Genomic DNA, 20,761 nt, shown 5'->3' with positions numbered 1-20,761 from the left:
GTGCGCTCTGATCCGGAATTGTGACGCACTCAAGCTGGAGGGTTGCGGAGTCCCACAGACACAGGCGGAGGGCCGGCCCCACTGTCTCCCTGCAGCACCCCGGGGGACCATGTTCCTACACTAAACGCCCCCTTTCTCTCCCGTTACTCAGAAAACCTCCCGGCGTCAGCCCCGCCCACTACTTACCTGCTGGGTGCCCTCTACTCACCTGGACTCGACCAGACCCCCTCACAGCGTGGAGTCCTCGGGTCCAGATGGTACCTGAGAACTGATACCGCCTCTAACCCTCACTGTTAAATAAAGTAAATTTATGAATTTAGTTCTGCCCTCAAGAAGCTGATGTTTTGAAATACCCACTTTAATGCTAAGTTCAGGAATGGGGAAAAGTCACTATTGAAACTGGACCTCAAAACCCCAATCTGTTGCACGTTCTGAGGTCTTCTTTGTAGAGGATTGCAGTGCTGAGTATGTAATGAAGAAGCCCTCCTGTGGCCAGGAACGGAAGGAATTAAACCAGGTGGGTGCAGGGGCGGAGGAGGGAGGTTGCAGACAGCAGGATTTCACTTTGTACGCAAAGGGAGGACAAACAGACTAGTGAGAGGGAAAGCAAACCCAGAAGCACCGAATGCTTAGCAAGAGGCTACCACTTGGAAGAAAATGGCTTTCTAGCTCAGGCCCCTTGGGGACCATCTGTGGCTGAATTAGAGTGAATTAGAGCCGTACCTACTGCTGATTTCAGAGGGGGCTGAGGTGGGGAGAGGCAGCCCATTCGCCTCCGTCAGCTCAGCCTTTAGGATTCACCTAAGTGTGCTGCGTTTCAGAAAGCTGGCCAGGACCCCTTGGTGGACAGACCCCCCAGGCAGGCAGGCAGGCAGGCAGCCAGGCCTTGCCCCCTCGCAGACGCACCCTCAGCCCCACCCTGCCCTTTGGGAGCACCGAGCTCTCCCCTCCAGTTTCCAGTCTTGAAGGAGACCCACAGGCGTCATCGCCCGAGTGGAGCCGACATCCCCAGGCTGAGCGGCGGGCACCAGTACTCCCAATTGATGGTCACCCGTCGCACCAGCTAATAGAGCTTAATGAACCCAATTTCGTGTTTTATTAAACAAATACCTGTAGTTACAGGCAACAGCTATGGTTTATTGTGGAACTCGGCCTTCGCAGTTTGGGCTTTTCAGAGCCGGGTCGCCCTGGCCCTGGGCTGGGAGCGAGTCCGCGGTGGCAGCTCCGAGGGTCTGGGTCGGAGCTGCAGGCAGACACTCCGCTCTCCTCTCTCGGGGCCACGTTGTCCCACCACGTCTGGCCTGTGCTGTCGCCTTTCCCGCCCACCCTGTAAGATGGGCTGCGGGGGAAGAGGGCCTCCCCAGAGGCGGGAGCCCGGCGGTGGTGTCCCTGCAGTCACCTGCTGCCACCTGCCAGGGACCCCTGCCCTCCGTGGGGCTCGCCCTGCCCTGGACGCTCTGCCCGGGCACGCAGGGCGGCGCTCCCCAGGTTGACTTGGTTTCCTGTGGGGCACGCCGGCAGCACCCCAGAGGCCTTTTCCAGGCTGGAGGGAGAGAATTTTACCAAGTACAGCAAAAGAAACACTGTGTTTGTGGGCACACCTGGCCTCCAAAAGCCCCTTTCAGGAAACGTCCGCAGGGCGCCAGCGACCGTCCCCCTGAAGCCGCTCTATCAACGCCAGCCGGCACCATGACGTCGGTCCCACGTGCGGGCCGCTCTGGTGCAGACGGCCCTCGGGAAACTGGGTGCCGGCAGCTTCCCTGTGCTGCCGGAAGGAGAGGCGAGCGGCAGGGGCGCCGGGCGCCCGCGCGAGTTGCCCACGAGTGCTCCCTGTGAATTCCAGCGTCCTCCTCTCTCCCTGCGGGAGCTCTGGTCTCTGAGGGCCGGGATGCGGGCAGACAGCTTGGGATTGGATGCACCGCCCTCTCGCAGAGAGTTCACGTCGGATCCACACAGAATTAGTTCTGAAGCTCCTCCAGTCGCTAGTCTCAGCTGGGCAGCTGTTTGGAGCAGGTAGGGCGCCAGCTGGAGGCCCCCGCTTCCTGCACCGGAGCCAGAGGGACGCTCACGGCCAGGAGCGCCCGCTCGGGGCCTTGCCCACCACACGCCCCGGCTTGGTCCCTCTGTGCGCGGCCTCCAGGCCGGCTCCCTCTCTCTGCTGGTGTTTGTCACAGCCTTTCCTGCGCACACGAGCATCCTCAGTTGCCCGTTTGGTGGTGTTTGTATCCACAGCGGCAGCACACCGGACTGTCAGTCTTGATGCCAGGAGATCCTAGTAGTTCTCTTCCGCTAAAGGTGCTGGAATTGCTGTGCTTGGGCTCCAGGTTGCCATGCAGAACAAAAGGCTATATTTTAGTAAATCTTGATGAAGAACAGCTTTTAAACAAATAAAATTGTCCGACAGACAAGGTTGGAACATGAACCACATACGTAACAGCAAGCGTGTATAACAACATTACGACAGCCTTCTCCTCCTGCGCGTTCAGGGAAGACCCCGAGTGTCACCACTCCACGTAGAGGTTTGTCAGGCTAACCCACCAAGGCCAGGGCTGGCTTCCAGGTTTACCTGTGCACGGCAAGACTTCCGAGGGCGGGTCGTGTGGAAGGAGGCTCCGTGGGGGATGCAGAGCCTGGGCCGTTTCTCGCCAGCTCAGGAACCTGTGGTGGCCCTGGCTTCCTCCTCCGTGAGGCAGGGGTCGTGATGGCTCCAGCCTCAAAGCTCTGTCACGAGGCTGAGTGAATTAATGCAGGTGAAGTGCTCAGAGCACCACAGGAACATCATAAATACTCTATGGATTTGAAGTTATTAATCCTCACTGCCGTGAAGGTTTCTCTTTTTTTAATTGTACAATCAGTTCCAAAAATCTGAATTGGCAAAAAAGACAGAACGGGTTGATTTTAGGGCATCGTGGTGTTCGTGCCGGCCCATTGAGAATGCGGGAAGCCAGAGGTCAGGACGGCCCCTGGGAGGCGGGAGGGTCTAAGGTCCGGAGTCGGGAGATGGTGCATGGCTGGCCCCCCGAGAGGCAGCCGGAGCCGCGGGCCTAGTGGGCTTTAGCGGTCCCCGCGGGCCAGGAGCGCAGCTAGGGGCTTCTGACGTGTGGCAGGGTCCCCCGCTTCCTCCACTGCCGGGTGCCCCGTCCGCCCCACCCTAGCACAGGAGCCCCCCAGCACACAGAGGTCGCCAGGCTGTGGGGCAGCAGACGGGCAGCGGCTTCTGACACTAAAATTTTATTGTTTTCAAAACACTGAGGTCCCGAGACACTCTTCTCTAAATCCTTGTTTACCCGCGAGTGCGAGTTTCTCACTCTGTTTATTGCTTTCATCAGAGTGAGAGGAACGAGAAGACACCCCCCAGTGCTTTTGTCTCCCCAGTTTATCGGCCGGGAAGACGGAAGAACAAGCATTTTCAGCGCTCTGCCTTTGGCCCTGGGAGCGCCCTCCGTCACCACCTCCCTCTTTAGGAGACACTCTTAAGTGTTCTCTAATCACATAAGCCCCCTCCAAGGGGGCTGACCCAGGGGCTGGCAGGGTCTTTTTTCGCTGAGCCCCAAACTGCCATGGCTGAATAAATTGTGATCATGAGGCCCCGCCGGACGATCTGAGTACAGAGGAGATCAGATGTTGCTCGGAAAACAGGCTCGAAGGGGAAGGCAGAGCTGGAAGCGACACTCGTGCCCTGGGGGAGAGAAACTTTAAGGCAAAAAGTGTTTTATCCATCCTTTTGTAAAGGGAAAAGTGGCAGCGTTTCCACAAATTAGTTGCAAGCCAGGAGCAAGCTGCTGATTTAGGGTGCCATGTAATGAAAGTATGAGCTTCTAAAAATGGAAATACGGATGAAGCGCGTCTATCATTTGACGAGAGAAGGTTGCACCGAGCGCCGCAGGCTGCCAGTCCTCCCTCGGCCCCTCCGTCCACGCGCCGGGGACCGAGCTTGCCGAGATCCCAGCCCCGTCCTCCTGCCGCCCCTGTGGGTCCAGCGGCCGGATGGAGGGGCCCAGCCCGGGGTCTCGTCTCCGTGGGCTGTGGACGCGCAGTGGACCTCAGTGGGCCCGGCTGAGCTCCCTGCCGTTGCTCAGATCCTCCGAGAGAACGCGGTGGCCCAGCCCCTGTCCCCGGGACCCCGGGACTAACCCTGTGCCCTCGCTTGCCTTCCAGGCTACCAGATCTCCTGGGAGGTGTACGGGAAGAGCGACTCGCGGCTGGAACTCACTCTCAACAGCTCGACGCACGAGTATAAGATCCAAGGGCTGTCCTCTCTCACCACCTACACCATCGACGTGGCGGCCCTCACCGCCGTGGGCGCTGGCCCGGCCACCTCGTCCACCATCTCTTCTGGGGTGCCCCCAGGTCAGTGCGCTCGGGCCCTGGCGTCCCCGCTGCCGCGTTTCCCTGGGCCGTTTCTCACGCTCGGAGTTGATGGGCATCTTTTGTGCAGAAGTCCCTGGGGGCCTTTAAAAGAGGGGTGTCAGCTCCTGGCTCGGATGGTCGGGGGTCAAGGAACATTACAGTTAAGACCACCAGGAAGCACAAAACTGTATTCACTCAACACAACAGTGAAAACGTGGGTTTGAGGGAAGCAGTGAGGAGAAGGTGGGTGGGGAGAGAAGGTACAGAGGGGGAGGAGAGCGGGGAAGGGGCGTGAAGGGTGAAGAGTGCATCCGCACACGGCACGGCCGAGGTGACCCTGCTCTCGGGCTTTCTGGAAGTCAGAGTGTCCTCCTAAACGTTCACCCTCATCCAGCTTTGGAAATTGCACTCAACTTTTTCTCTCCAAAGTTTATGTTTAAAATGAAAGTGTTTTTCCAGGGAATTCACAGAATACATGTGGGTGTGAGAGGATGTCATGGGGCCATCAGTTCAGTTCTGTAATTAAAGCCAGAGGTCTCTGGCTCTTTAAAAATGTCAGTTGGCCTCGTTCTGGTCTTTGAGAAAAGCACAACGGCTTACATGTTCATCAGGCCCCGAGAAGCTGAAGCCAGCATTTACCCCCATAGCGCCCTCCACACCCAGTTAGGGTTTTGTAACCTAATTATTTTCTTGGAAGCCTGGCGCAGGGGACCTGAAGAGAATACAAAACAAATAAAATGTATACAGTTTTTAAAACTCCCCAGAGGAATAAGCGCCTCTCCGCACAGGGACCGTGTTTCGTGGGAAACCGTGGGGTGGCAGAGAAGGAGGAGTTTTTCCTGTCCTCTGAGCACTGTGACCCCACGGGGCACTTGCTACCTTCCTGGCCGTCAGGGGGGCCTTGAGCCCCCAGGGTCCCGAAGCAAGGCTTTCTGTCTACTGATAAGCAGTCAGCACTGCCCTGCCTCTCAGGCAGTGGTTCTAACGCTGTCACGAGCATCAGAATCATGAGGGCTTCCCCCCAGATCAGTGCTGGGCCCGCTCCCGCATGGCCAACCCCTGGGTCTGGGGTGAGGCTGGAGAGCTTGCAGCGGAACAAGCCCCAGGTGGCACCCGCGCTGCTGGTCGGGGACCACACTGGAGGCAATCCGATGTTTTTTTTAAAGATATTTTCAAAATACATGTATCCTTTCTTAAGAAAGAAGTCTTTGGCTTCCAGAGAGATTCATTTATTCTACGTGAAGAGCCAGCTCCCAAAGCACACATTTAAAATGTTGTTAGTACTTTAATAGCTAGTCATGATGAGATGATGGCAGCCCATGATCTGATCTGTTAGACTCGGCTGACGCACAGCGACCGGGGTGGCGCTGGGGGCACGTCCCTGTGCGTGACCAGGTCGTTCCCTGGACGGTTTGGACAGCGTCCAGCCGGGGCTGGAAAGTGGGCGAGCTGACCTCACCTCCGCCCCCAGCGTGACTGTGACCAGCTCCGCCCTGGACGCAGAGAGGCGCTGGAGGGGACACGGGCCCGGCTGTGCCGAGTGAACCTGATACCCGGGCTCGGGGGAGCCCGCGGGGCTGCTGTTGCTTCCCTGACGGTTCAGGTCACCTGTAGCCGGGGGTCCATCCTGGGGCAGGCCGTGCAGAATCACGTGATGACGATCGCTTTGGGGGCTGTGTCCCGTTTGCCGTGCTTAAAGTTTACGTCCATCAGTGACTGAAGAACCAGCTGAAGAATCCAGAGAGCTGAGAAATATGCAAAAAAGAGTCACTTGTCCTTCGATTTAAATATTTTGCTCTTCAGATTCATTAGACGTGATGTGGAAAGGACCCTTGAGAGCCTAGCGACGCTGCCTGTGCAAATACTGAATCGATCACCAAAGAGGTCTTACTGTCCCTGCGCGAGACCTGGTCTTAAATACCCCAAACACGGGCGAGTTCAGAAGCTGTTCCTCAGATACGGCGCAGCCTGAGAGCCTTTCTACTGCTCGCATTGCATCTTTTTCGCCTTCATTTCATCCTGCTGTCTTTCTCTAGAGTTTTTGCGTCGCCCGATAACGTAAGAGCTCTCATTTTGAACTCACAGTATCTCACTTCTGAGTGGGACAGGCTCCTTGGGGGGTGTGGGCAACCTGCCCAAGGGCCTGTGTTCAGCAAGGAAGCTTAGCCGCAGGCAGCCTGAGAGGGGGGAGCCTCGTGCAGAACCCACCCGCCCCTCATTTAGCTACCAGAGCAACTGAGCGCCGGCAGAGCGGGAAGAGTTCCGCGCTCTCACCTGAATCCAGTTGTCTTGGAAACCAGAGCCAGGAAGCCTACGGCTCAGAACCTGCACACTTCCCCACGTCAAGCTGCCTGGAGACGCACGGGGTGCATGCTCCACCTGCCTCTTTCGAAGGCATCAAGGTCATTGTCAGAGGCAGGAGGGACAGTCGGTCCTTTGGGTTCTTTGAGGATCCTGGAAGATCTACCTTCGTCCATCCTTTCTTCACTCAACAAGTTCTACTGATCACCTGCTGTTCAGGGAGACGATGGGTGAGACATGCCCCGACCGTCATGGTTTGTCATCTGGGAGCCACGTTCACAGGTCTCCAGTGACACGGCACGTGGCCTGGAGCCTCACGGGCCACCCCGTTGGAGTGGCAGTCATGCTGTGAGCACGTTCCTGGAAAGCTGTGCTTCTCACCTTCGTGGTTGTGAAAACAAACCCTGTTCTGATCCTAAGGCATTTTGGAACTGTTTACTGGCTGACATGTTGATACCTCTCCTAAGCTGTGACAGAATTTAAGTCTCCACCTTTCCCCTCTCATTTATCCCCAGAGCTCCCTGGTGCCCCGTCCAACCTGGTCATTTCCAACATCAGCCCTCGCTCAGCCACCCTGCAGTTCCGACCCGGCTACGACGGGAAGACGTCCATCTCCAGGTGGATCGTGGAGGGACAGGTACGGTCTCCTTGAAGCCGAGAGTTGCAGTTGCCACAGGGTAACACTGGGGCCTGAAGTTGAGAGACGGTTGACTGATGCCTTTGCAGAGTGATGAATCCGTAGCTGGAGCTGCCTCTGGGTGGTTTGGGAGGTGGCGATGTTTGGAAGAGGAGAACCAGATACTGGAGGCGGCTGGGATGCCGGGGTTAGGGTGTGGGAAGACGGGGGGAAACGGGATGTTAGGCTGGGCTCTTACTGGAGGGTGGAAGAGGTGATCATGGGGTGAACATTCAAGTTGTGGTTCAATATATAGTAAGTTCCCCCAATTTGATGGCGTCATTGGTTGAGATTCTTCTTTTAATTCTATATCACCATTAGCTACCGAACAGACTAAGAGGATTGTTTGGTACAACTTTTCTCTCAGATGAATGAATGAATATGCATTTACTCAGCAATGTTTGTAGAGCGTGTTTACTTCCAGGCACTATTCTAGGCACGAGGGGCACAGTGGTAAACAAAAACAGACGAAGTCTGTGCCGTAAAGGAGGAAAGTCCTCTCTCAGGAGAAGGACCCTCAGGTTGCTGGGAGAGGAACATGCACTTTACCTGTGAGGACGGCAGGGGTGCCGGTGGCTGGAGTGAGGGGGTGTAGGGAAGAGCCGGGGGCAGGTCATGGGGATCCTGAGGGTCGACCTTAGGGAGAACTTTGCCTCTGACTCAAAGCACCATAGCAAGATAGCAAGCCCCACAGGGCTCGTGCGTCAGAGGGAGGGTCACAGGGGCCTCGGGGAATCCCACCCACCCAGAAGCGCCTTGTTCTAAGAGCCGAGAAAACAGACGAAGAGCCGCACGACGGGGGTGGTAACGTTTCCAAACAGTTATTGTCTGTAGCAAAACCCTCGTGATTTTCGTGGCTGTGCTTGTGCTCTATCGCAAGACAATTCGCTCTTGGAAATTAGCCATAAATCAGGGCACGAATTCCATCTACATCTTCGAAACTTTCATTAAGCAACTGTTTCCAGAAAACTCTGCAGGATTCTGACAATGGGAACCAGCTAGTTGGAACTGATCAATCAATGGGGCTGGAACAATTATTTACGTAGAAAAAAATCACCGTATGCCCCTACCTCCCATCAAACTGAAAAAATAAATCCCCTGGAAACGAAAACCAAAAGAATAAAAGCGAACTTTAAAACGCATCGAAAAAAATCAAGGAGAAAAATTGTGGTATCTCCTGGAAACCAATCCTGGCGTCTCAGAGTCTGCCAGATGGAGCCGGGCGAGTGCTCGGAGGGACACAGGAGCTGAGAGTCTGTCCTTGGTGTCACTGGACAGCAGTACAGCTGGGCACGGTGAACGCCAAGGACACAAACTCCGAGGGCTTCCGAGTGGGAGTCAGGCCAGGCGGGGCCACAGGGGTGGAGACGCCCACCCCTCTGTGCCTCACCTCGAGGTCTGCGTCTTGTGCCTCCAGAGCCAGACCTGGGAGCGTCCACACTCCTTCTGCCGGGGTTCTGTTCGCCAGGACAGTCACGGGCTCCAGGCAGCCGCAGGGGGTCTGGGAAGGGTCCTTCCGTCTGTCTGTCCGAGGAGAGGTAGTGATGGGGGAACACATAGCGCTTCTCTCCACACTACGTTTGCTTCGTGCTTCTGTCCCACAACTGATCTATTTATATTTTTAATCTAAAACATTTTAAACGTACCCAAAAGGAAGCAGCATGATCTAATGAGCTCCCACACACCCATCACCCAGGTTCGTCTCTTCTCTTACCTAGATCCATCTAGTCCTACTTTTTATTGTTGCTGGAGTGTTTTGGGGTTTTTTTTCAATTAAAAATAATTTTAGTGAAGTATCGTTTATTCATACTATTACATTATTTTCAATTATACAACATAGTGATTCAATATTTTTATAGATTATACTCCATTTAAAGTTATTATAAAATATTGGTTATATTCGCCGTGCTGTACATTAAATCCTTATATCTTATTTACCTCATGCCTATTAGTTTGCACCTTTTCTTTTTAAATTGCAGTATAGTTGCTGTACAATATCATATAAGTTACAGGTGTACAGTATGGTCATTCACAATCTTTAAAGGTTGTCCTCCATTTATAGTTATTATAAAATATTGGCTCTCTTCCCCGTGTGGAACAACACATCCTGTGGCTTAGTTTGTGCCTCGTACTTCCCCGCCCCGTATGCCCCCCCTTCCCTCTCTCCACTGGTGACCACTGCGTATCTCAGACCACACGTCATTTTATTCCCACGTATTCAGCACTGAATAAGCACAAATTTCACAGCACAACGTTGAGCAGGAGAAGCCAGATGCGTGATTGGAGTCCATAGGTACAGAGTCCCAGAGGAGAAAACAGGATCTTTGGTGTTAGGGCACTGGTCCCCTCTGGGGTCTTGTACGGGAAGGCTCTGGAATGTTAGGAATGTTGTCTCTTGGTCTGGATCTGGGTTGCACACGTGTTCTCATCTTGTGCACTTGTCTTCCTTCGATAACTTTACATTAAACTATGGATGCTTTTTCTCATAATGAGAATGCCATTATCACACCTGACAAAATTAATAAACAATCCTCAATATCATCTAATAATCAGCACACATTCAAATTTCCCCAGATTTTCCAAAAACGTCTTTTTACTGTGGCTTTGATGAGAACAGGGTCCACACAAAGTTCACATTATGCATTTGGATGTCATGCCTCTTAAATCATTTTTTTTTAAATTTTAACAGCTTTTTCAAGGTATAGTTGGCATATAATAAACTTGACATTTCTAGAGTATACGGTTTGTTAAGTTTGGACCCAGATGTGCATGTCTGTAAGGCCCTCGCCACAGTCTAGATAGTGAGCGAGCCCATCGCCCCCAGAAGCTCCCTCGCGCCCTGTGCAATCCTCCCTAGCCCCCCTCAAGCCCGCCCTATCCCCGCCCACCACTCAGCTGCCTTCTGCCGCTAGAGATGATGCCCTTTTCACCCAGAGCCCCTTCTGTTCCCCTGCCACCGCCTTGTTGCAAACCCCAGTCCCCTGTCCCGTGGAATGCCCTCCGTCGGAGAAGTCCCATCTGCATCCTTGTAGCGTCACTTCACGTGTCCCCCTGCCCCCGTGTTTCCTGTAAACAGGAAGTTCATTCTAAAACCTCCATTGGATCGTTCCCACGTTGTCGTGGTCACTGTGGTGGAGAGTAATTCCTGGGCGGGGCTGGGGGCTTCATACGGAGGCACATCAGGACACGTGGGGTCTCGAGGTCCCACCCTAGGGGACGTAGGGACACCGCACGATCGGCAGCCTGGTCCCTGCCTCGTCCTCCCATCAGCTTTGTATCCAGTGGTCTCACCCATCGGTGACCTTTGCCTGAATTCAGTATTATCTACAGATACTCAAAATGGCAACTTTCTATCAGTCTTTCCGCACTGAGTAGCTGGAACTCTGAGAAGGAGCACTTCCCTCCTCCCTCAGGTCAGGTGGTTGCCCTGAACACAGGAAGGCAGGGCATTGCAGAGTGAGGAACCGCTTCCCAGTCATGCCCAACGTTAACAGGTTTTTCTTTCTTCCTTTTCTGCCCTGCTCTCTCTTTTCCTGAGTGTCAGTAGGACAGGACAGGTATTTTGTGTATTCAGTCTGTTTCAGTCACCTACAGTCATCATTCTTTTTGAACCTAACACTGACCCATCTTGGCCAGCGGGCAGCCCTTCATGTTCTAGGTGTTTTGACTTCACGATAACTGATCTTGGATGATTTCCTTGCTTCCTGATGCTTCTGGGAGCATCTTGTGCCTTCGAGCGCCAAGCTCAAGCTCAAATTGACCCGCTGCTACCTGGTTTCGTTTAGTGTCAGATCGTATTTAAAGGCCATAATATGGGCACTAAGGGGAGGGGGGAGGGTGCTCGTTGCTGCCGACTGGTCATTGTTTCTAGACTTTTCCAGCGGATAGAGGGAGGAAATGCGTTTTTTTGGAAACATCGTGAGTTTGTACTGATACTTCCAATTCAAATTTAAGATTACTTAACTTTGAATTTACGTTTTCAGTAACTTTTATAGTAAAAGTGTGCTTTCTAGAAATATTAACAAAATTACTTATTTTCTTTATCCTATTATTCTATAAAGAGTTTCAAAATTGCAATGTCCATGCTACTGCTAACGAGCCTGCTGAATGCAACTTATTTGTCCTTAGACGGTATTACACTGTGGATGTACAGTCAAAATACTGAGTCTAAATTCTTCTCTGTGTGTTTCTATCACCAACCTAATACAGATTAGCTTCATCCATTTCAGTGTCTTTGTTTTGTTCTTTTGCTTCAATTTTTAGAGATTGCTTTCTTTAAATATCATTTTTACTTTTTAAAAAACTGTTCAAACATTTAAAATTTAATTTATTTTTGAGCACGTAACTCATTTGCATGATCTCAAAGTCAAAACTACTAGTTATATTCAGGGAAGCTTGTGTTCATCTTTCTCCCTTTACTCTGTTGCCTCTCTCCCCAGAAGCCCCACAGTAGGTTTCTGGCTTGTCCTCTTTTGTCTTTTGCAGCGTTAGCAATACACGTACCCGTGTCCCCCTTCCGTATGCGGAAGGTGCTTTGCTTTCTTCAGTTGAGGACATGTGAACACCACGTGCCTGGCGTGTGGTCTTCCCTTGTGTGGACGTGCAAGCTTGTGTGTTCATCTGGTCCTCTGGACACCTGGGGTGTGCGTTCCTCTCCTGCTGCTGCCACAACAAGCAGCCAAAACCCAGTGGCTGGAACAACACAAGTGTGGTATCTCACAGCTTTGGGCTCCACGGGCTGAAGTCCGGGTGTGGGCAGGTTGCGTTCCTGTCCGGAGGCTCTGGAAGACGACCGTCTCCTGCTCAGTCAGGCTGTTGCCGGTGGTCCTAGGACCGAGCTGGCTGTCACCATCCCCAGCTTCTACGGCCGCCACGTCCCTCCCTCCACCTTCAGAGCCAGCCGTGGCGGGTAGGTCCTTCCCAGGCTTCAACTGTCTCCTTCTGTCTCATCCCTCTGACCCACTCTCCCGCCCCACTCCCTCGCACTTTTCAGGACCCACCCATATAATCCAGGATAATCTCCCTATTTCAAGGCTCTTAACCTTAATCACGTCTGCAAAATCCCTTCTGTGTGGAGTAACGTACCCACAGGTCCCAGGGATTAGGGTGTGGACACCTGGGTGAGGTGGTTGGGAGGATACCTGAAGGGGCATTATTCTACCTAAAGGTGTTTTCAGCCTTTTGCATACTCATTTTGTACTTTTGCCACTGAATCTTTGGGATGGATTCCTAGGAACGGGATTTCGAGAGCAAGCAATGAATGTATACGTAAATTTCCTAGACATTACCAAATCCCTCTGCTATAGGTTGTACATCTTGCATTTCCATCAACAATATATATAATTTGTTGCCATGCCAAAAAAAAATTGAAGTCTAATTTATCAATCTTCTCTTGCAAGGTTTTGCACTTCAAGTCTTAGATAGAAAGGTTTTCCTCCTTCTCAGGTTAAAAAGGAATTCACCCAATTTTTTTACTACCAGTTCTGTGGTTTCATGTTTGCATTTAGGTCTCCATCCATTTGGAATTTGTTCTTTTATATGGAGTGAGGTATGAGTCCATTTTTTATCACTTTGCAAATAGCTATGCAGTTGTCCCCAAAACATCTATTAAAAAGTCCGTTTTTTCCTCCTCCTGATTTGTAGTATTAAATTCCCATATGCACTTGGGTCTGTTTCTGAACTGTTTATTCTGTTCTATTAGTCTGGCTGTTCATGCACTAACTCTACACTGTTTAATTATAGAGGCTTTAAAATTTGTTTTAATGCCTGGTAAGGTCTTCCCAATCCCCACCAACACACACGCATGCACACACACACAGACACACACACACACACACACACACACGCACGCATGCGCACTGCTTTACTCTCCTTGCTGTTGTCTTATGATGTCTAGTCTTTCTATCCAAGAACATGATACGTCTTTGCATTTGTTTAAATCCACTTTTGTCAGCTCTTTTCTTCCTGGCAAAAGCACTGGGCTATCTATTCTGACCTTCACTCTGCTCCCAAAAAGGCAGGCAAACTGAGGGGCCATCAGCGTGCCTCAAAAACTGCGATTGGAAAAGTATGGACTGTGCACCAGCGGCCCTGGCCCCCCTTCTTCTTGCCCCCCTTTCCTAGCTCTGTGGTCCTGGACATATTTAACTTCTGCGCGAGCCCCAGCGTCCTTGTCTGTAAAACAGGGTCAGTAGTGCTGTTGCAAGATGGTCGGGAGGATTAATCAATGTATGTACATTTTGTTACGTTTTCTGACTCTGTTGCTGGCATATAAGATCACAGTTGATTTTTGAATTTTTTTTTTAATTTAATGAACTCTCCTGTGTTCTAAGTGCTTTTACAAACATTAACTCATTTAATCCTCTTACTGACCGTGAGGAGGCTGCTGGGACCCACTCCTGCAGGCAAGACCCGAGGGACTCAGTGACGTCCCCGGACCACACGGCTCAGCCCGGGAGGGCATCCGGCTTGAGCGGCCTGGCCCCTGGTCCACACCTGAGGCTGCAGCGGTGCCACCACCCAGCCTGGTGTGAGCGCCTCCCGGCCAGAAGCCTGGAGAATCTCTTGTTAGTCTGTTAATTCTTCAGTAGTTTTCTGTTAAGAAGTCACATCACCTGCTGCTAGTGACAGTTTTATTTCTTCCTTTGAAACCTTTCTTTCTCTTTTCTGTTTCTTTTTATTTATTGTTCTTAATGGGAGGGCTAGATCGTCCTGTATCATGTTGAATGGGAGCAGCGTTAGAACAACCTTTGTTTTATTACTAACTTTAAAGAAATTCTTTTAAGATTTTATTATCAAGTGTGACATTTACAACACTTACGGGAGGTTTTGTGGGGGATTCTTGAGGCTTTGTTTCTGCAGCTAGCTTGTATTGGGTTCAGACGATGCTTTTCTAATCCTGGTTTGCTAGGAGGGTTTTTTTTTGAGTTTTTTTAGGATTAAAAAAATCATAAAGAAGTTTAATTTTGTCAAACTGTTCTTTGCATCTACTGAGTTGTTCATGGTTTTTCTTCTTTCATCTGTTGGTGAGATGATTTATGTTGATATTCTAATGTTCTCCCATCCCTATGTTCCTGAGATAAACACAATTTGATGTTTATTTTGTTTGGTTCAGTTTGGGTTTAAGATTTTTGTATTCATGTTCATAAGTGAACTTGGCTTTTCTGGTTGTTGGTTTGGCTTTTAAGACCAAGAGTTCACTTTCTCACCAGTTTTCATAAATAAAGCTGTGATTGCTCTGAGGGGAGCTGAGAGGGAGGGGTGCTGACGCCCTGGCCTTGCTGGCACAGACAGGAGCCTCGTGACCATCTTCCTAAGGTAGCCGGCATTCTTCATCCCAGCCGCGGGTCAGTGCAGATTCCGGGACACACCAGCGCTCAGACCCCACCTCAAATCAATTCGTCGGCCTTTCCGGGCGTGGGGTCCGTCCTGTTTGTATGTACCTTCCCAGGTGACACAGGGGGTTGAAAAGGTACCATGTCTGCTGCTCTGGTCCTGCCTCGGGGGCCCCGTGCATGGGGCCCGGAGTAGGACGTGTCAGTGATCCAGCCTCTGCCCACGTCTCTTTCCAGAGGTTCCGAGGCTCTGTTCCCCGGGGAGGGCGATCTGGGCAGGCTCCGTGCCTTTCCCCAGAGGTGGCCGTGCCCCTTCCCCAGGCCTGCACCTGGTGTCTCAGAGCGGCCAGGGCAGTGCAGGTCCATGGCACGGGGCCCGTGGGCGATGGCAGAGACTCCCCCGGGGGTGCAGCTCCTGGGCTGCCGTGCTCACAGCTAGCTCACCGCCAGCCTGTAGCCATTTCTTAAAAGTTTGAGATTGCCCTGAAGTTCATTTTTTTTTTTTTTTTTTTTTTTTACTAATTTTTTTTGGCCATGGTATTCTATTTATTTATTTATTTATTTATTTATTTATTTATTTATTTATGGCTGTGTTGGGTCTTCGTTTCTGTGGGAGGGCCTTCTCTAGTTGCGGCAAGTGGGGTCCACTCCTCATCGCGGTGCGCGGGCCTCTCAGTGTCGTGGCCTCTCTTGTTGCGGAGCACAGGCTCCAGTCGCGCAGGCTCAGTAGTTGTGGCTCACGGGCCTAGTCGCTCCGCGGCATGTGGGATCTTCCCGGACCAGGGCTGGAACCCGTGTCCCCTGCATTGGCAGGCAGACTCTCAACCACTGCGCCACCAGGGAAGCCCCTGAAGTTCATTTTTACCTTTCACCTTGAAAGTATTTCAAAACCACAGAAAAGCTGCAAGAATACTACAAAGAATGACCCTTCACCCAGACACCCTATCCAAGTTTTGTCAATTGTCCCCAGATGTCCTCGGTAGCAAAAGGATCCAGTCCAGAACCACACATTGCACCTGGCTGTCCTGTCTCTCCATCCCCCTCACCTGGATTAGTTCCTCGGCCATTCCGGTCATTTCATGACCTTGACAGTTTCAGAGATCACAAGCCATTCATCTCCTAGAATATCCCTCAATTTGGATGTGTATACTTCTTCATGATTAGACCCAGATTACGCATTTTTGGTCAGAATGTCACAGAAGTGATGCTGAGTTCTTCACACTGTGTCTTGTTGGGTTTAACATGATATCGAAATGCCCCATCTTTGGTGGAGTTAATTTTGCTCACTCGATTAAAATGAAATCCACCAGGGTTTGTCCACTGTAAAGTTATTTTTCTCCCTTTCACGATGAATAAGTATTTTGTGGGGAGATACTTCAAGATTATGTGAAAATCTCATTCTCCTTTCCACTCACATCCCTAGTTTGTCATTCACCGACTATGTTTTGCCAGAATTAAGTAGTATAATGAGGCACCCACTTGTGACCTTTCTAATTCAGTCATTTCTTCTACATTTATTGATTGGACTTTTATTGCTAAAAAGCAAATGAGCTTTCTCTTCTCACTTATTTATTCATTTATTTGTTTATATCCGTGTGGACTCATGGATTCCTATTTTATGTAACAGATTGCAATCCATTGCTGTCATTATTTATGTTGATGACCAAACTTTCCTACATTTGACCAGTGGGAGGCCCTCCAGCCAGCGTCTGTGTTCTTTGCACATGTTCCAGTTACTGGGAGTACCTCCTTACTTTCTGGCACAAGATGTTCTTGGATTATCTTATTCTTTTACCTTCCTTCCCAGCCATTCTCCAAGGAAACTTGGATCCTTTCAGTGGAGAGTGGTATTTAGAAACCAAGATCTGGGCACTAGATGTGCTCCTTGCTCCTAGGGTGTCATTGCTCCCAGGCCCTCTCAGTGCACAGAGCTAGGAGACACACGTGCTCACGTGCATGCAGGTCTGCATCCAGGTCTGTCTCTATATCTGTCTGCATACACTGAGAAGCATTAGTTGACACCAGCACCTCCGAATACAATTCAGTACCATCCATTTACTCAGGCTACCCCCTTTCCACATTTATACTAGCCCTACTTTGCTCCCAGTATCCTCATTCTGTTTACTTACTTGCTGAATCCCCCATTTGTGGCCAGTCCTTTGAGCTGAGTGGACACCTTCTTTGCACAGGTCCTGACTAAGCTCCTTTGCCTTGAGCTTCTGGAAGGAAGGATGAAGGCTGCCCTAAAACTTTTAAATTGCAAATTTAAGTTATCAAAATCTAAAGTTAATCATCTCTATCTTCCTCCCAGTGGTACAGGATCCTAAAATTCCTTAATTCCAAGTCATGCTTGTTATTGTGTTCAGTATTCACTTCTGCCTTGTTTCCTATATCCTCAAAGGCTACAATGACGATTACTATCTTTTCTTATAGTCAGTGCTTGCTTAGATTTCACGGCGAGTTTGGCTGCGGCTTCACTTCCCACTCTGTTGGCCTCCAGGCGTGGACCTTGCTTCCCCATGCGCCCAGCCATGCATCTGTTATGCGTCTGTTACACTCTGTCCAGCTCTGCTCTGGCTTTGGGGTCGGAGGCTTTTCGGGTTAGCTAGTCTGCCATATCTCCAGAACTGGAAGTCCCTTTGAAATAGTCTTTCTAAAATATTTTAACATTAACTCAGCAAGTCTAAAACTTCTGGTAGTGGTGCAGACAGTTGGAACTTCAAAACCAAAAAGGTAATTTTTTCTCCTGAAACTCGTTATTTGAACCATTTGTGTTTCAATATTCCTGAAGAGTAAATGTTCATCTATAAAAAGCAGCTTAGTTCCAAACCCCAGGGGTGAGGGTTACAGACGTTTCCTGACCAAGAGGAGACTAGAGGATATGTCGAGCATTTCGTCACTCGGCAGGTAGGGGCCCGAGCCGATCCCGTGCCAGAGCTGACACGCACGCGGCCCCTGTAACGACTCCTCCTGCCACGTGGACGAGGTGCCCCTTTCCTCCATCCTCTGCCCTGACTCCACCAACAGACTGCTACCTGGTTTATGTTGTACTAATCCATTCTCTCGCTCAAGCTCGTTGGAACTGGTTTTCAATCATATACTAAGTTATCCCAAGAAAATATCACGATGATGTGGCAAAGGTTAGCATGAATATCCATTCTGGGGCAAACGGATCCTGCTTTTATTTGTGAACGGTTCCTACTAACCTCGAAGGCATATTACAGCAGGGTGTCCATTCAAAAATCTATGAATGGGCATCTCTTTAAAGGCCTTGAAAGGCACTTCATTGCTAGGCCAGTGTTCAGTTATCTGCAGACTCAAGGCAGAACATACTCCGACCCGCCCCCATCATCTCCTAAAACACACGTGGCCCCGTCCAGGTAGAGAACAGACCTGCGGCCTCTGAGAGAGATCTTTCCTTGTGCCACCCTCCTGGCCTTCATCACGTTCCATGCATCGCCCTCTGACTCACCCCCAGGAGGGGCCACGGACAAGGTCCCTGAGGACATGTGGTACGAAGAACGACACTGTCAGTGACACAGAGACAGCGCAGGCTTTGGGGCCAGAAAGACCCGACCTTGAACCCCAGCTCTGCCCCTCCCATTCAGGTCCTTCAGCTGTAGAACAGGAATGATGGCACCTGTCTTGCAGGCTGCCGGAGCGCTAGAACATTTGGTTACATGTATGTATCTAAGATGTGCATGGCTCTGCATTCTGTAGGCACGAGGTACTTTACAAGTAAAATCTCCTCTGAGAAGCGCGTCAGCCCCTCAGGGCAGTGGGAGGTCATGTCCATGTCATGTCGTCCCCCAGGAAGCCTCGGTGCACCACCGCTACTTCTCTGAGGGTGTCTTGGCACATTGCTGGTCCAGACAGGCTCCAACCTTCCTAGACTCAACACGATGGGGCCCTAGAGACCGTGACTGGCATAGGTGACGTCTTCTGGAATATTCCACACCTAATTCCCTTCACATGGATGCAAGCCACGCCCAGGCAGGCGCTCTGTGCTGCAGTGCGGTCCCAGCGTTCGCTCACCCAGTGTCTCGCCCAAGAAGTGGTTGTGGCCTCCTGCCCCATGCCTGGCCGCGGGCTGGGATCCTCGGGGGAGTGGCTCGGGGGCACCCAGGCCGGCAGGAAGTCGGCCGCTTAGCGATTAATCACATAGAAAGTGGGGAGGTGATTATAGAGGTTTGCTCAGGGTGCTGGCGGACGCTGAGGAAGGGGGGACGGAGTCCTTCAGGTGGCCGTAGAGGCCCACGAAGGGGGTGACATCTGAGCCCCATCCCCAGGGACCTCGACAGTTAGCCAGGGCAGGGGACAGCTGAGCGGCCCCCGCGAGCGAGGATTGGGCTCCTGCCGAAATGTTCTGTGGCGGGACGGCGTTTGCTTTCCTCCCCTCTGATCCACGTCTTTGCAGAAAAGTTTCCCTTGAATCCTGACCGTTTGTTGAAGTGCGCTGAGGAGGCTGTGTTCCTGCAGTTGTCGTCAGTGGATTATGGAATCAAAGACCCTCATCATTGGAGGGGCCCCTTGAAAGGCCCTGTGATAAGCTGATGCTCAGACGTGGGTTAAAATTTTAAATAGCGGCTTTTACGGGTATTTCTGGTTCCGTAATGCTTTGCTTAATTAGTGACCTTTGACTGTAGAGTGAGCAAAACCTCTCCTCCCACACTTTCGTGGCGTGCCGTAAAAGGGGAGATCGCAAGTGTGCCGTGTTTTCCTTCGCTCCTGCTTGCCGGCCCGGTGCGTCTGGGAGCCCCGCCGTTCGCAGCTGTTGGCTGTGTCTAATAGCCAAGATAGCACCCGGGCTTCTCCAAAGGCTGCTCTGAGCAAGGTTTTCTGTAATGAAGATGCTGGTGGTAGCACTTGGGTGCAGATAAAACTGGTTCCATCCGAAAATGGAAAGAAAAAAGAAAAAGCCCATTTAGTGCTTATTTGTGCATAATAGTAGCCATTTTCTTAACAGGCACTGTTTCAGGGAGTGTTATGGGCTAATAACACGCAGCGCGGGCTGCTGAGCGCTGGTCTCTAGGTAACTACAGAGCCACGGAGGTGGCGGGCCAGTGCCCAGGAGCCGCGGGCGAGGCGCTCGCAGATGCCCGAGGTGGCCCAGCAGTGTCTGCGGCGGTGGCATTTGGAGACACACCTTCCGCGGAGAACATGGGGTGCGGGGTGGAGTGACGCTCTGTCTCCCAAGTACACGTCCCCGTCCCCCCAAGGGACCGGATCAGGGGCTGAAGAGTGGAAGGCCGGGCTTTGTTTCCTTTTCTTTTTGCTGACGTGCTCCCCCGAGAGAAAGCTTTCGGGGTGTATGGGGCCCCGTGTTTCCCCATCAGCCCCTGGTCCAGGCCTCTCCCAGTAAATCTCTCCTGGCGCTGAGTTCTCGGGAAAACATGGTCCTGGCAGGTGTGTGTCCACTTTCTTTTGTCACGGTTGAGGCCCAGGCTGCTGGGCTTGCAGCCAGCGCGCTGCCTGGGGGTTCCGGGCTGGGACCCCTTCCTGCCCCTCCAAGGCCTCATCTGTTCCATCCACGCCTGCACCCGCTCCCCACGTGCCGAGGGCCGGGGGGTTCCGGCCCTGAGCTGACCTCTGGGTGCCCCCGTCTCCCGCGCGGAGGGAAGAGGGCCTCACGGAAGAAACAGGACACCGGAACCTCACGGCAAGTGAGGGAGAAGCCGACAGCCGCGGGCCTCCGGGGAAGCTCCGTTCACGACCCTCCTTTAGAACGAGGGCGGGAGGTGCCCACGTCGGGGGAGCAGCTCTCTGAAATGTTGCTCTCAGCGGTCCACTTGGCTGTGTGTGCGTTCCCAGAGGTTTTTTCTCTTTAACAGTCCATGAAAGTGTTAAATAGCAAGTTGGGAAACATCGAGGCTTAGGAAGATCGGAGGTTCCCCGGAATAAGGTACTCAGATGCCCGGCTCTGCCCGGTTTCGTCCAGTGTTCCGTCCTCAGCTGGGCCCGGCTGTTCGCAGGATGGGACCCGCTGGGACCTGCCGGGAAGTGCGTGGCCCCAGGAAGGCCGGGGAGGGACAGGCTGACCAGCGAAGATGGTGCCAGAGCGGAAACCGGGCACACCAGGGAGGAGCCGTCCTCAGCACGA

The 20,761-nt window shown here is 51.9% G+C and overlaps 1 protein-coding gene across 3 annotated transcripts in view; it reads left to right on the top strand.

Moving 5' to 3' along the window:
* SDK1 (sidekick cell adhesion molecule 1) overlaps positions 1-20,761 on the top strand; it is a 539,173-nt gene that overhangs the window by 400,472 nt on the left and 117,940 nt on the right. For all 3 annotated transcript variants that reach the window (XM_068566067.1, XM_068566068.1, XM_068566066.1), the window contains exons 20-21: positions 4,159-4,350; positions 7,167-7,288. In XM_068566067.1, coding sequence (XP_068422168.1) covers positions 4,159-4,350; positions 7,167-7,288 — 314 coding nt within the window. The remainder of the gene's footprint in view (positions 1-4,158; positions 4,351-7,166; positions 7,289-20,761) is intronic.

Source organism: Eschrichtius robustus, chromosome 16, assembly GCF_028021215.1.
Source record: "Eschrichtius robustus isolate mEscRob2 chromosome 16, mEscRob2.pri, whole genome shotgun sequence".
In the NCBI taxonomy this organism is placed as follows: domain Eukaryota; kingdom Metazoa; phylum Chordata; class Mammalia; order Artiodactyla; family Eschrichtiidae; genus Eschrichtius; species Eschrichtius robustus.
This window is presented reverse-complemented; position numbering and strand designations above follow the sequence as displayed.